The sequence below is a fragment of the Sphaeramia orbicularis genome, chromosome 8, assembly GCF_902148855.1.
Source record: "Sphaeramia orbicularis chromosome 8, fSphaOr1.1, whole genome shotgun sequence".
Classification (NCBI taxonomy): Eukaryota; Metazoa; Chordata; class Actinopteri; order Kurtiformes; family Apogonidae; genus Sphaeramia; species Sphaeramia orbicularis.
Window position 1 is genome coordinate 47,095,647 of NC_043964.1, and position 16,994 is coordinate 47,112,640.

A 16,994-nucleotide genomic window follows, 5' to 3' on the forward strand; every position below is an offset into this window, starting at 1 on the left:
ATGTTATATAACATATATGTTATAATGAATAATAACAGGATCAGTAGGTGGTGGCAGCACAGCAGGAAGTGGTAGAATGAAAGAGAAGATGGTTAAACAAATGAAATCGGAGAAGTTGAGGCAGCTCACACGCGGACAGAGTATGTGTTGCTGCGATTTCGAGAAAAGAGTGTTGCAATTGGTCAAAAAGATGACAAAGACGGCAATCAAAGGAGGGAGCTTCATAGAAAATCAGCTGTTCAAAATCAGTTTCACCACCACAGACCAGCTCATCTGACAGATCCGGGTCAGACGAATTTAGTGAACCTGACCTGGATTCATTAGATGAGCCGCGCTGTGGCGATGAAACCACACACCGTGACCCACCGTAACGCTCACCGCTTGGGTTGTATCTGAATCAACTGGAAGCAGCAGAGCCTCGTCCCCAGATGCACCAGATTAAAAGGACCATGGACTGACTGCCACATACACACACACACACACATCAAAAGAAAGTGTAGACTCTTTTCTTTCATCAGAGGGGACCCCTGAACTAGTGATAGTAGTAGTAGTAGCAGTATAGACCAGGACTGTCCAATGTACAATATAATACTGTGCAATAACTGAAATCAAACCCCCCCCCCCCCCCCCCCCCATCCCTCACACAATGTGCAATAGAACTGTGCAATATTCAGCACTGAAAATAGTTTTGTTTTATCAGAGAATCATAGTTTTTAAACTTACACATAGCTATTTTTACCTCCGCCAAGGAGGTTATGTTTTTGCCAGGTTTGTTTGTTTGTCTGTCTTGTTTGTTTGTCTTCCGTTAGTGTGCAACATAACTCAAAAAGTTATGGACAGATTTTGATGAAATTTTCAGGGTTTGTTGGAGATGGGATAAGGAAGAAATGATTAAATTTTGGTGGTGATCGGGGGTGGTGGGCCCACGGGGGGGGGGGGGGGGGGGGGGGGGCGCAGACCAGAAAATTTCATCAAAATCGTCCATAACTTTTGAGGTATGTTTGCACACTAACGGACAGACAAACAGACAGACAGACAGACAGACAGACAAACAAACCCTGGCAAAAAAATAACCTCCTTGGCGTGGGGGGGCCCACGGGGGGTGCCACGCCACTGATCAACCTTGGCAGAGGTCTGCGCTCCTCCAAGTGCTTCTAGTTATATGCATGTTATTCTATTTTCTATATTTAAAATAAAAAACCTGGATGCAAACAAACTATTTTAAACTCTACTATGATACATCTGACTTCCAAACCATCAGCCCCAGATCCCTTACCCAGTCTGTCTCCCACTTACGTCTCACTGTTTGACAATTCATCCCTGACTCCCTCTTCCCACACTCGCAACCTCAGAATCATGTTCGACACCACCTCACTTTTGAACAGCACATCACGTCTCAAAAACAAAAAATTATTATTATTATTATTATTATTATTATTTAGTATTATTACCTCCACCAGGAGGTATTGTGATCGCTTTTACCTCTGCCAGGAGGTATTGTGATCGCTTTGCTTTGTGTGTTTGTTTGCTTTTGTTTGTTTGTTTAGCAGGATAACTCAAAAAGTATGGATGGATTTTCATGAAATTTTCAGGGAAATTTGATACTGGCACAAGGGAAGAAATGATTAAATTTTGGTGGTGATCAGGGGTGTGGGGGGGGGGACGGCACAACAGAGATTCTGTCTTGGCGGAGGTCTGCGCTCTCCGAGTGTTTTTCTTGTTTATTGAGTATTAGTATTATTATTATTAGTATTATTATTACTATTATTTATTCTTTTCAGTGGTTTTGGTGTCACTAAAGCTACAAATATTGGCGTCAAAGTCACTGCTCTGCTTGACATCCCCCTTTGCACATTTTCTCAGTTTTTTGGTCAAAAACAGGTGTTTATGCTGAAACCACCCTGTGTTCTACTGCCGATTACTAAAGAACCCAAAAGGCTAGAAGCAAACTTTTTTTCCTGATGAAAGAAGAGAGTCTACACTTTCTTTTGATAGTTTCAATTTGTATGTAGTCATAGAACTCAATATTCTGTGGTCTTGAAAGATCAGTCAAAATGGTCCAAATGCGGGCAGTATGGGGCTCTCTGTGGGGGCTGAAAATGGCTGGCAGCTACTGAGTTAATGACAGACTCAGTCATTCAGTTGCTTTCATTTCAGTTGCTGTAATCAGTTGTTCCATGTGTGTTGCATCTTGTTGAGTGGTTCAGTGCGAGTCCAGTCCAGTCTGTTCAGTGTAGTGCTGGAGCTATCAGTTATTTTTGTAATAAATTAATTTATCAATTATTTTCTTCGATTCAATGAAACGAGTATTTGAATAATTGAAAAACAATGGTAAAAATGTGAACCAGACATGTCTGAAATTGACAAACTTGTCCTTTATTCCAGAATCAATTGAAACGACAACCACAAAAAGTATAAAAGTAAATGGATATATAAAAATGTAGCAAGAACTGGATACCAAATTATTTATTAATTTAGTGTTGATTTATTGATTAATTTAATTATAGATTTATAACTAAGCTTAAACGTAAATCAACCCAAAACAATAATTTGGAAATCTTGCAAAGGTTGATAGTTCGTTGACTGCACAGATGAACCCGAGTGTGAAAATATACAGTACATGAGCACAACTGAGGCAATGGATTTATACACATATAAATAATTTATTAACTAACTAAGACACACAAATAACATAGAGACAAGAGACAAATATGATAAAGGAGCAGGAGACTATGGACAGGAGAATACGTAGATTAAGTTGGCAGATAGCTATATTCAAGATATTATAATGTTAATGAGGTTACGTTGAGGTAAACCTACTTAAATTGGAATAACACCAACTCAGATAAATCAGGAGCAAGTTTTCTTACAAGTAGAGGCCTTCTGAAGGATGCAGGACTTGACTTTTCTGACAGAGTTCGAAGCAGGAACAGGCTGTGAAGCGACGTGCTCACGCTGGAGGTCTGAAGGTCTGAAGTTCTGAAGGTCTGAAGTTCTGAAGGTCTGAAGTTCTGCTGGCTGGAGGAGGTGCACAGCTGGCTCTGGCGGCTGGTTCTGGAAAGCTCGCCAGGAGAAGTTGAGAACAGCGAAGATGGAACAGCTCTTGGAGAGCTTAGAAGGTGGAACAGCTCTTTGTGAAATTCTGAGAGTGAGAAGATAGTAACAGCTCTTTGCTGAAGTTGAGAGCAGCGAGGGTGGAAAAAGCTCAGCTCAGCTCTTTGCGTAGGTGAGAGCCCAAAAGATGGAGAAGACTCAGCTCTGCTCTGCTCGTAGGTGAGAGCCCAGGAGATGGAAAAGACTCTGCTCTGCTCTGCTCTGATGAAAAGGTGGTTTCATTACTTTTATAGTTCTGCCCAAAAACCAACTCGGCACGCCTCCCTCGTGCATATTGATGAGTCATCGATGCCTCGGGGCGTTGCCTTCTTTGTCTGTTTCGGCGCGAACCAACCCACTTCGTGCATATTAATGAGTCGTTTTGCATATCTCAAAGTATCACGTTTCTCTTCCCTCTTGGGAAGCAGAGGGGGAGAGGACCTTCTGCAGACTTGTAAGAAAACTTTGCATCCTTAAATAAGATATTTAAATAAGATCACTCAAACTTTATACATCACCTGTAACCTCACTTCAGCATCAATTAAGATAATAGCCTGATTATCAAACATGCTATAAGCAGTAATACTCTTACTTTCACATAATTCACTGTGAACATGATCAGGACACACATATGTGAAACCACAGGTCAGGCAAATGGCTTAAGTATTACGTGCATAAAAGAGTTAGCATGCTGAGTTAATCAACATTAACACATAATGCAATACATTATTAACGTGGCACATATAGTGATTTTGTTATTCAGTCCTTTGTTCGTTTCTGGGTTCATCTTCACCTCTGGATGAGCAACATAATAAAACACAGATGTTGAGAGGACAAAGTCGGCTAAGTGTAAACACAAGTTCCGGGGTGCTCTCAATTACCACGACAAGGGAAATGGCTCTTGATGAAGAACAGAACGAAAATGAGCCTAAGTTTCATTGTCTAAAGTCCATTAGGCCAATTCTTTAAGATCATCTGTCTTCGTAAATGTCATTTGCAGAGGATGTCCGTGCTTTGACCTGATAACCAACCAATCAGCATGGTTGTTCAGGAATTTGGTTTGACCCGGAGAGGAAGATAATATAATTTATAATTCTGTTTTCGACTCTGTTCACTCACTCCACCGTCATGAGGCTACAAAAATATCTATCACAGTGAACTGACAGCCCTTCCACTATTTGACTATGGCGACTTGATATACAGAGCAACCTCAAAAACCCTCCCATGCGCTTTGCTACTGGAGCTCCCTACATCACTCACCATTGCAGTCTGTACTCATTGGTCAACTGGCCCTCCCTTCACTCCCATAGACAATTATGCTGGTTGCTATGCATCTACAAAACCCTCATTGCTAAAACACCACCTTATCCATGCTCACTACTCACCATTCAAAACTCCACCCATACTCTTCATTCCAGCAGTTTCATTAACCTCCTCATTCCCAAAGGCCATACCACTCTTGGTCAGTCATCATTCCAGTTTTCTGCTGCTTATGACTGGAATTCTTTGCAGTGATCCTTAAAACTCACTTCATTCATATCGCTCTTGTCATTAAAAGATCAGTAAGAGATACACTTCTGGACCACTGCACCTGTTTTAAGCTTTTCTATTTTTTACATGTCATTGTGATCGGTTCTGCTGTCCATCCTGTTTGTTGTTGTATATGCAGTCTGTTGTGTTGTTTGCTGTACATGCAACCTGTATTCCTATTTGTTCTGTTTGTATGCTGCCTCTTGGCCAGGTCGATATTGTAAATGAGAATCAGTTCTCAACTAACTTACCTGGTTAAATAAAGGTTAAATAAAAATCTATATAGAAATAACAACAATAACAACAGTATAAAAGTATTTATTAAAATATCTATAGATAAAAACAACAACAAGTAATCTACAAACATCTACACCTACAAGCAATTTGTGCACTGCGGTCTTCAACACATTTGCATCCAACTTACTAACAACTTAAGATGGAACTAACAACTTTGTGTTGATCCTGGTGTCATGTGCAGCATCAATAAGCATCTGTCCATACATTTACATGACAACTTTTATTACTGGTTTTATCTGAATAAATGTTAGATCCTATTTCAGATGCTCATATAAACACCTTATTCCAGTTGAAAAACAATAGGTTGGATTAAATTTAAATCCGAATAAAGTCACTGGTTTAATCCCCTTTTTATTCCAAACTAAATTCTTCCTCGGACGTGTAAACCCTTTATTCTGTTTGGACTTTATTCCTGCCATTCTGCACATGCTCGTTGTCTTGCCCTGTCGGCGATGACGCACACATTCTGCGCTGGCGGAAGAATATACAACGCAGTCTAGTCAACCCAAACTGTTCCAGTGGGCTATTCTGATGGGATCTACCAGCCTCTAAAACCCTGAAGGAAGAGTTCATCACCTGTTTTTTTTTTTTATTCATTCATTTGTCATGCACTAATGAGTTCGATAATTGGGCAAATCAGTTTGCACTGCAGTGCACCGATTGCCTGTTCTCACAGCCCTTCCGTTAGCTTAGCTTAGCCTAGCTTAGCATAATCGCTTCATTCCTCTGGTTAGACGTAGCCAAGCTTTTATGGGTGATCTGTAGTGTTTTGAGTGATTTTGTGAAATTCAGTTCTCCCTAATTATTACTTTAGCCCAGTGGGGTCAATATGATCACAAATTGAGGCTCAAATGATGGCGATGTGACTTACTGCAGTAATAAAATCTGGGCAAATAAAAACTAATGCAAATCTAAAAGGTTAAGGAAGGGCTGCGAGAACAAGACAATGTGAGCACTGCAGCACAAACCCTTCTGCTCACTGATCTGCCTCATTAATACCTCATGTAAACCTTTATTCAGGTTTAACATTTCCATGTAAACAGAAGAGAAAATACTTTAGTTCCCAATGAATTTCTTTGGGAAAAATAAATTGGATTTAAAAAACATCATGTAACCGTACCCTGTGTGAAACATAACAGCTGAACCAGTGTTTAGCAGCAGTGAAATTAAGCAAAGGAAGCTTTGATTCAGGAACATTGGAATCAAATCATTTTTAACTGATTCGAGTCAATTGATTGTTTCAGCTCTTGTCAAGTTACACATTTAGTGCATGTGTTTAACTTGAATAGCATTTTCAATGATGGTATTGTATAAAACTGATACCATCTTTATTGGCTTTTCCTATTATGACATCAACGGCAAAACTAAATATTTTTAGTCCTGTTTTCTTGCCCATTAACTTTCATTTGTTTCTGCTACCAGTTTGTGCAGTCAAAAAAAGTCAAAAAGTACATTTCACTGCTCTGTGTTCAACAAAGTGAAAAGACCTAAGGTGTTTGCATTTGGGATTTTTTTTGTGTGCTTTTTTCTCATTTTACTGTATTGTATTTTACTGTAAAGTGTGACTCAAAAACGGAGATGTGTACAAACTGGGATTTTTGTGTACCATGACATCCATTCAAACCAGGGTTCAGGTGATCCGGCCTGACACCACCTCATTTTGGACATGCTAATGACTGACTGTTGGGTCCATATCATGGTCCAGTGGAGTTTTCAGATCAAACTGAAAAGTCTGAAAAGTCGGGATCAAACAAACAAAAAAAAAAATCAAATCAGTACTTATCTGGACTGATTTTTAGTCCTGAGTGGAATGTGAAGACTGGTTATTTGAGATGTTTAATAATTCACCAAAGAGGCATAACAGGACATACTGTAACAAGATTATTGAACTCCATAAATGAGGTTTATTTGTGGTTTTGAACTCTTCTCTATGTTCAGAACATGACAAATACATAGATAAATGTGGAGATAAAACTTACAAAACAGTTAGGATGGTCAAATCTGTTATCAGTATGAGAATATGCAGAAGTAAAATGATGTGAAACCAAAATATTACAACTTTTTTTTTGTTTAATTTGACAATGTGGACAAAAAACACTAAAGAGAATGAAAACGCTGACCTTGTGATGATGATGACGACGACGATGATGATGATGATGATGATGATGATTGATGACGATGATGATAATTCTGATCTACTTTGTACCATCAGCAGTGTGTGACAAAGAGGCGGTGGTGCAGCAGCTTGTTCAAGTACTGTCTCTGGAAGGAGACGCCATTAACACTAAGGTAGGTCGCAAATCAGCACGATACAGTAGGTCAAGAATTATGACTTAAGTGTCTGTGGTGAGAGAGGGAATCACAGCCCCAAATAAGAAAAGAATGAATGGTATGGAAAGTGCAAATATAATTCATATCAATTATATCATGCCAGCGTGACATTTTCAAAGCACCATTATGGAAAGAAAATAGCTGTGCTAGAGCACTCCTGTCAAGTTGACTTGAAAGTGCAGACGTGAAACTCTTTCCCAGTGTTTGATGTTGACAGTCCATGTAAAACCAGAGACATGATAGGCTTAAAAACACTCCAAGGGTGGCACAAACAATGGCATGTTTTAGCCACTATTTTGGTATGTTTTATTAATATTTTTGTCATTTTACGCCATAGGAAAGCAGTTCAAATACTTGCATAAATGGAAAATCTCATCTTTCCATTCTCTCTTTCGACATCCCACATGATTGACAGCTGGCGTTAGAGCCAATTACAGATCAATATTCTCATATCTTCACCTTTAACTGCATGATATTGGATCATCCTTTATCCATCAAACTTGTGCAGCACATGGGTTGAATTTCTTGTCTGTCAACTTTTACCAATCAATAGGAACTCTGGAATTACGAAGGCCCATCTTATTCCAGATTTATGTGAAGGGGTATGGGGAGAGACAGGACAGAAATACTGTAAAACCTAAAAACTGTTTTACTGCATGGCATCAGTAAAGAAGAAAAAACCCAAATCAATATACAGTATGTAAATAGTGTAAATATGATGTGCTTAGTAAACCTATAATATATAATAACTAGCACGTTGACCATGACAGTCCACAGGTTCTAGATGTGTAGTTTGTATGCTGTTGTGTATTCATGCATGCTGTACCGCATTTGTCCAGCAGTCACTGCCAAAGCAGTCTGGGTATAGCAGCATGATTGTAAGGCTATTTTATTCCAAAATTACTAATATCTCCCAAAATACTGATCCTATCAACTTGGCATTTTCACTAGTCTGTTCTAGGGCTGCACAATTTTGGCCAAAAAAAAAAAATCCAGATTTTTTTTTTCCCTCTAAAAACTCTATTTTTGATTTTTATGTCAATTTTTTTGGGTAATACTACAAAAGACAACAGAAGTCAGCATGTCGCTTTCGTGAGCAGCCTGCAATGCAAGGCACTGCTCCCTACCTCAAATCTGTGATGGTATCACGGAATCCCAGAAAATTCTGTGATGGGCCCACAGAAGTTATACCAATGTAAGTCAGTGACAGGCATTAGTTTTTGCGTGCATGCGTGCGTGCATGGATGGACCACGTAATATGAGTGATCCCCATGCGGTTATATTTAAAATTGGGGTATCTGTGCAGAGGAAACCAATCCAGGACACGCTGAAGGGATTATATCTCTGGGCTGGCCTGGGAATGCTTCGGGATTCCCCGGAGGTAGTGGATGTGACTGTCTGGGCTACTCTGCTGAAGCTGCTGCCCCCCGTGACCTGGATTGGAAGAAGATGGTATAGTACGGATCCACGCGTGGACAATGTAAGATGAGTGATCCCATGCAGTTATATTGAATTGGAGGATTTGTGCATGGACCATGGCTTACATTGGTATCACTACTGTGGGCCCCATCACAGATTTATGGTTCATGGTCATTACACAGACTTCTTTGAAAGGCCACTCTCACAGTTAAGAGAAGGAGCCTACGGTAGCCTGGAGGCGTGCAGCCCATTGACACAAGAGGATGAAATTGATTTGATGATTTCCCTTTTTTAAAAATCATCCTAATTAAAAAATCCACGCAGCCCTAGTCTGTTCCTTGACCAAAAAATACATATGTATGCCAAACTGCAGCTGTCAGCTCTTTCTGGATTTTGTGTGAATCACCAGACATACATAGACGCACGCAAACAGAGGCATTTGGCTTTTGTGATATACAGTAGATGTAACACAGGGTGTCCATAAAGTCTCTTTACAATTTAACAAATTTATTACAAAAGCAAATGAATAGACACATTTGTTGAAATTGTTACAAAATGGAAAGCAGATATTGAAGTTTTTTTGCCTCATTTAATCTGTTTCTACTGTGAAATAGGACAAAAATAAGCCTCGGTACTTAAAGCTGAGATTGTCCTGAACATTCTGATGTAGAACACTTCAGTATTGTATAGTTTTTAAGTACCTTAAAAATGTGAATTTAAGGAAATCCCCTGAGTGTTAGTGTCTGTTTTGTTTCCTGTGTAATGATGCTATCTTCTGTGTGCTGTTGCAGATTCAGTCAGACCCCTTCCTGCGCCAAAGCTTGTCTCGTTTGTCCTATGGGTCATTCTCTAAGCTTCTGGACACATTCGGCAGCAGTCAGGTACTGGAGGCCCCAGCCCTGCCACCGAGGGCCAGTCCGACGCTGCAGCGCATGGCCATCACAATGGAGGTGTCACGGCGAATAGTGACAGCCACAGGGACCCAGCGAATGCAGGGCTATGCTGAGTTTTACATGGAGACGTTTGCCCCCTGGGTCAAGAGCCACGGGGGATGGGTGAGTTTCAACTAAACACAAGACACATGCCAAATTGTCATCAGTATTAAGATTTTAAAAATGTTAGACCTGGTGCCACAAGTGTTTTTGACCCATAAAGACCCAATATATTGTCATCTTTTTATGGTCATCAGATGTGACCCATTTGGACATTCAGAGGCTCCTGACCCCTTATTTATGGGGAAGTGAAAGTATTGCATTGTATTTGTGCAATACCCATCTGAAATTGCATGAAAAGACACTTTAGGTGCTATCATTTTCTACATTTTCTCGGGGGAGGGCCCCCTGAACCCCCCTTTACATGATGTGTATTCAGTGTGAGTTGGGTGGTCCACAAGACCTTATTGCTCAGGAGCCTATGATTTCTTAATTTGCTCCTATGCAGACCTGCGAATTGCTGGATGTAGGCCCACCAGCGACCCATTTCTCATAACTTGACCTGAAGAAAAAATTTTCAGGCTTGAGATTTTTTTTGCAATCACCCCCGCATATCTGCACCAAATTTATACTGTGGATGCATCTTGACATGGAGCAGAAGCCTATTAAAAATAGGTGACCATGACCTGTTTTTTCAAGGTCAAATGACCTTGTGCAGTTATAATATCTGAGTACTTTTAAATAGAAATATGTATGTAATAAGTTTTACACAAAGACAATCTAAATTATAGGGTAGTAACTTTCAACAGAATCTTACACTATATTTGGCCGAGGGGTTTAAAAGTGTACAGCATGTTATGTTCTCTGTTTTGATATAATAACATTTGAATTTACTCTGAGCTTTAATGAACATCCACATGATCAGTGAATTGAATATAGGAAAATACCTGATTTTCACAGAAAAATATGAAATTTGTGGGATAATATTATAATAAATTATGATAAACAACTTCGGAAAGACAAAAAATTTAAAAAACAATTTGGAAGTTATGACAAAAATAGTTGTGTTTTAAGGGTTAAAAGCAAAACTTAACAGAATGGAAAAGCAACAAAGAACAGTGAGAATTAATGAAATCATTCCATATATCATAACTACAGCTGCATTAATTATTTGATTACTTCTAAACTCATCAACAAAGAAGTGAAAATTTTATGCCTGAAAAGTACTCATGTTATTTAAATTTAATATAAAGATGCAAGACACTGTGCTCTACCATAATCTGATGTTTTAAGTTATGATGTAGTTATTTTGTAAATTAATTTATTCATTTTATGATAATTGTCAATTTGTTTTGTGCATTTTGTTGACAATTGAAGTAATGTTTTGTTTCATTACCTATGTCAGATTAATTGTAGAACGGGGAAATGATACACCCTAGTATTGTTGCAAAAAAAAAACCAAGTTCATAGCAGTACATCACAGAGCGACTCTGTCAAATGAAGTCCAGAAAAACAGGAAGTAAATACTCAAAGCTCTAAACATTGGTCATTTAGAGATGCTCAGAGATGGTCTCATCTGGAATACTTAACTATTCTGCTCATATATTTGTAACATAATAAAAGAAAATAATTGTATGTAGTGGATTTTTAGTTCAAACCAAATCTCCATTCCTGATGGTGGCTGTTTTATATAGTCAGTTACTAAGTGGAATGTGCATCATCAGACTCTGGTGTAGAGAAATGCGATGCAATTTTCATCATTAAGCCCTTTAAGTTTAGAGAATGACACCGGACCTGCCAAAAACATATACTTAAAAAAAACACACACAATTTAAAGGTGCGGGAACTTTCGTGACCAATTTTTCCATCAAATCTGTTAAACTCAGTCATATCCTCAGTATCATGAATCTGTAAGTCTTTCTCTGATTACTCACCTGGATCTCTTGCATTACGGTGAACAATTTTGAAGTGCCATCCACCATAAACAACCTATGTTTACAAACAGAGCCGGGAGGTAAGTCGGGCATCTTGGAATTTGTCACTATGTGCATTGTGGGAAACGCCGGTTCGCACCGCTGTCTGGCAGTGGCAGCTGCTATGGACACAAAGCAGAACAGCAGGAGCTCCCTTCCCTCTATGCATATTCCTCCAGCCGTTTCCGCATTGTGTTTGTTTCATTCATATAATATATGTTCGCGCTGCCACTGCCACTGTCAGGCTGTGGCACGAGCATTCGCTTCCCACAATGCACGTCGCAACAAAATTCCGAAGATGCCCGAGTTACCTTCTGGCTCGGTTGTAAACATATGGTTTGTTTATGGCGGATGGCACTTTGAAATTGTTCACTATAATGCAAGAGATTCAGGTGAGTTATCACAGAAAGACATACAGATATGGGAATACTTAGGCTATGTCTGAGGTTTTACAGAATTGATGAAAAATTGGTCATGAAAGCCTCCCGCACCTTTAAGTAGAAGTTCTTTCATACTTTGTGTTGCATCAAAGCGTTGATTGTGTTTGTGGCAAGAGAACTGCAGAGAGAAATAAATTATATGGTCAAAATATTGGGACACATCTTGGCTACAGCTCATAAGATGTCCTGTTGATCTTATTTGAGATATAAATATCAAAAATGCCATTAAGTTTAATGGGAGATTTTTCTTCCTAAGTGAGATGTGAAGGAAGTAGATGGTTAGCTGTGGTAGAAAATTACAATTTATAGTCAGAGTATGAAACATATTTTAGAAATTGATAGGTAGAACATTTAAATCATAGTCATGGATAAAAAAAACAAAATCAATGCTGAGAGAAATTAACTAAAATTCATCTCTGAGGCATTTTGGAAGCAAAGATAACATAAAAAAAAAAAAAAAACTAATGCAAGGCAAGGATATTTATCACAATAGAAATGTTTTGTAGCCCAAGACCCCTGTTAGAAAAGAAACACCTGAGTCAACATGTCCCAATGCTTTTGTCCATATAGCATACTTCTTTGTTGGAATATACACAGCTTTGTCATTACACAAGAACAATTAAGTATCACATTTATATTTTGTCAAATTCTAACAAATGTCTAAAAACAATCTTCTGAGTCAGTTCAGTAACAGTTGTTGTCCCTGTTACCCAGAATCCTTTTCCTCTTGTACGTCATACAGTACATTACAGTTACATGCGCATTATCAATTATGCAAATTAAGTGAGGATGTCATTTAGCAACTTCTAGTGAAGAGATGCTTTCCACCGGTGGCTGGTAAAATATTTTTTGGTGAGGCATAGTTTGCAAGTCAGTGTTCGAAAGACAATAGATACCTTCTTTACTGAGGAGTTGCAAACACTGAGTGGCCCATTATGAATGGTGTTTAACCAAGTGAAATACGGAGTGTAGGACTTGGTAGAATTATAGTAGAATTTGTTTTGGCCAGGCTGTATATTTGATTTGATTCATTATTTTGACAGATATTTTTGTGTCACAGGGCAAAGTAATCATGCGAGTCACATACAATACTAAATATGCTATTTCATTAAACCTGTAGTTTTCCTTAATTATCAATATGTGATTTCAGGAGAATGTGGTGGATCTGGAGGAGTACGACTGAGGCCATGGAGCTGTGGCTGAACATGATCACAATGAACCAGACCATGATGTCAAAGTGAAGGCCAGTGGAGATGTTACCATTATGGTATCTGACTGTGGAGAGTCCAAGAAGGTCAGTTTTAATTGTGATTACCCGGGATGTGAGAATGGCGCAGTACTTTAACATGGATATTTTTACACTAAAACTATGTTTGTAATGTCAACTGACTGGTAAAAGTTAGTATACAGGCCTTCGGCCTTAAGACCAATGTGTGAACACATCTGGAATAGTGGGTTATTGTACAGTTTTGCACATTAAAAAAAATAAGCTGCATACAATTCCATTCTTTACAATGGGGTAACATAATGAAAATGATCAAATCTTGCTGTAATGTAGAAAATGTGCTTGAAAATGTTAACCGTTCACCAGTCCCTTACTTGGTATATTAATATCTAGTACAGTACATACTGTATGAAGGTTACCACAGCTGGAATTTTACTTTTTTTCCTGATTTTGTTCAGAATGTTCTGCCTTAAAGGGCAGAGAGGCTCTTGAAAAGGCTGTAAACTTTTGTGTTAAAACTGCTGTTACTCTCAGGACTGTGTACCAGTACCTGTTTTCCATAAATATAACGGTATTTCTCATTTTTCACATGATATGACTCCTAAAACCACTTGATTGCACTTGATCTGAACTATGAGCCTCAATGTGACAAGAATTAATTCCTGCTGAAATCCACAAAGGACTCATTTCCTTTTCTTTTTTTCCCACATCATCGTCTTTCACACAGTTTGCACTAAACCTTTATAAAACTTCGATGTGTTTAGTCCAGTCTTCTCTTCATTGTGATGTACAGATTTTGTTGATACGAGGCAACGTTCTGTGTTTGAAGGTTACCCTATATCAAATATCAGTTACGGACTTGGCTGGATGGTTGATATTTATTTTTTTTAATTTATTGTTGTTTTTAATTAATCATTGTATTATTGCAATTATTATTATTATTATTATTATTAGTATTGTTATCCAAGTTACTATAGGTGAAATTCAGTAATTCTAATGTGATGTGTTTCCTGTTTGGCATGTTTACATTCTGTCTTCACATATGTGGGAACAAACTTGACTTTTGTGTGCTTTAAAAATACTGACTGTATTTAATTATGCTATTTTTTATATGTATATTTCTATGTGCTTAAAAGCAGTGCCATGTTTGTTTTGTTTTTTTTTTATAATGTTTTACCTGTTAAAAGGGAAACAGTGAATGTAAACTGAATGCCTTTGTAAGTCCCACAATTCATTGTTTATAAGTAACTGTGTTGACTCCATTTAAGTATGTGACTTAATGAAATGTGTATTATGCAGCAGAGGATAAAGCCACAGCTCTTCAGTTACATTTGTACAATATTTAGAACACATCATCTCATCTCAGAGCAACAGAAGCAAAGACTGCAATACAACTTTATGATAAATTCATCTGTATTTAACAACACTCACAAGCCAATTTGCAGCAAACATGAGAAACGCATGTAATTATAATACACAGCATTGGTACATAGCATGAAATTACATTAGCATCTGATGTCTACGAGCACAGTATTGATCTCAGGCACATGTTTTTGACCAGCATAACAAATAAAACAAAAATACACTTTAAACTTGAACATGCACTGTGTTATTAATACCCACTGAGTGTAAAAGAAAATGTCAGTGTCCATTGTTTATAGAGATATAACAGTTTAATTTGCATCTGGGTTTGCATGTGTAGTCTGCATTCAATATTACTTTGTGTCATAAACTGCCACTGTTTTTCCCAAAACATTAAAAGACAATCACTGAGTCTCATTGATCTGTGTTTTCTGTTTCATTTTTTGTTGTGACAGATGAAGGAACATTTTCCATACTTATCCTGTAATATTTCTGTCAAACTAACGTTGTCTGTGATGTTGTCTTTTAATAGATGTTAGGAGTGGAAGAGATTAATGCCTTTAATTTCATGTCTATGTTGTTTTTGCCTTCAGAGGTTACATTCACATATGATGTTTGGTTTTTTTTTACCTTTTGTAAAGCTATTGTTTTATCAGTTCCTTAACCCACGTGCCCTCCTCAAATCTACTACCCGCTGGACATGTTTGTTGCAAAAATGTACATGCACAGAAAAAAAAACGCCATTAAATCAGCATCCGTCATATTTTTGGGACTTCAGCCCTGCACCATGCTACTGAACATTCAAATCGTCATCAGGATTTTAACCCTATAAAAGTTTATTTGAATTATAAAAAAAAAACATATGGAAATATAATAATAGAAAGGGGATGGGCCATTGGTGGTGATTACAGTCTTGGATATGTCAGAAATTAGCAACAAAATTGATTTGATTGCATTAGTTTTTTTTATGTAGTGCCAGTTACTCCCTTAGGACACCTTCAGGGCCAAAAAATGTCTCATTGACTTCTATTAAAGCCAGATTTTTTAAAAAATGTCATTTCCATTGCAGTATACATGGAAAATGATTAATATTATGTGTGTGTGGGGGGGGGGTGTTGTAATCAATAATTCATATTTCAAATAATTAAATAGGCATTTTTAAAGGGTTAAAACCCTGATAATGATTGAATGTTTGGTAGTTTTGAGCAACTCTGGAGTTGTTTAAGAGATTTATGGGGAAAAAAAGGCAAAAAAAAAAAAAAAAGATGTATGATTTAATGGCAGTTTTTTTGTGCATGTACATTTTTGCCACAAAGGTTTCCAGAGGGTATAAAATACATCATCAGAGTATGAAGACATTTGAGAATAAAAGACACTGGATTTCAAAAATTTTACTAAAAAGTAAAGTTATTGTCAAAGTCATGCAGCTTTAATGCAGCCAAAATGACCACCAAAAAAAAAAAGTGACAGAAATGTACAAAAATGCCAGAGGAGGGGAAAAGGGTTAATAGGTTTCATTTTTAAAATATGTTTTAGTTTTGTAAAGTATGTCCATGTTTGACAGAATTGTGTCCTTCCTGAGGACAAACTTAAGATAGGTGTTCAAATCCATCAGGAGACATGACAGATCATTGAATTTAGATGAGAAAATTACAGACCTAGGAATGAAACAAATGATTGCCTGGTTAAAGTTACATCATACTTTTTTTCTTACATTAAACCTGTGTTTTGAATAATACAAAAACATATCCTTCAATACTACACTTTGTGTTCTAAGTTTTGGCTGACAGTAGTGAGTCATGAGCAGCTGCTTGTGGTAAGGATCAAATATTAGCAACAAACCTAGATAAAGACAAACTGAAAGTATATGGTTAAGACATCTCATCATAACATCCTTTATATGTATGTTACTGCTTAACTGAGAACATTACACATTTTTTTAGTAGCTACGTAAAAAAATGTAGCAATTCTAACAAAATGTGCAAATCTGGACACTGACATTATTCACTATGCATGAATTTTAACAGTTAGCTATTGGTGTATTGATATGAAGCAGATAGATCCCAATAAACTAAGGATATTGGTGAAATTAAGATGTGAGGGTAGAGTAACACTTACATAACCAAGGAGTGTTTCTACAAAACTGCACAACTACCCTTTACCAAGTAAGATGGGTTTTTATTTTTGTCACGTCATTCCAGTTGAACTCATCTTTGAGTAAGTTCCACTTCCACATACAGTATGCACACCCCTTATTGAATGGGAAATTCCAACATTATCTTGTTCATAGTTCATAGAAGTTTCTTTTTGCTCTTGTTTGTGTCCACACTGCAGCACTAGAGACTACTTTGTTTTCAGAAAAAGTCTTAGGGTCTTTTTCAGCTCCTGTTTC

General features: G+C 37.7%; 1 protein-coding gene across 3 annotated transcripts in view; it reads left to right on the top strand.

The window, feature by feature from the left end:
* bcl2l12 (BCL2 like 12) overlaps nucleotides 1-15,017 on the top strand; it is a 47,249-nt gene extending 32,232 nt beyond the window's left edge. Inside the window, exons 6-8 of one of the 3 annotated variants that reach the window (XM_030140716.1) lie at nucleotides 7,133-7,209; nucleotides 9,462-9,725; nucleotides 13,166-15,017. In XM_030140716.1, coding sequence (XP_029996576.1) covers nucleotides 7,133-7,209; nucleotides 9,462-9,725; nucleotides 13,166-13,198 — 374 coding nt within the window. In that variant the 3' untranslated portion in view covers nucleotides 13,199-15,017. Of the gene's footprint in view, nucleotides 1-7,132; nucleotides 7,210-8,557; nucleotides 9,441-9,461; nucleotides 9,726-13,165 lie in introns of those variants that run through there. The other 2 variants (XM_030140717.1, XM_030140718.1) reach the window with 2 other exon arrangements.
* The last annotated feature ends 1,977 nt before the right edge of the window (nucleotides 15,018-16,994 follow it).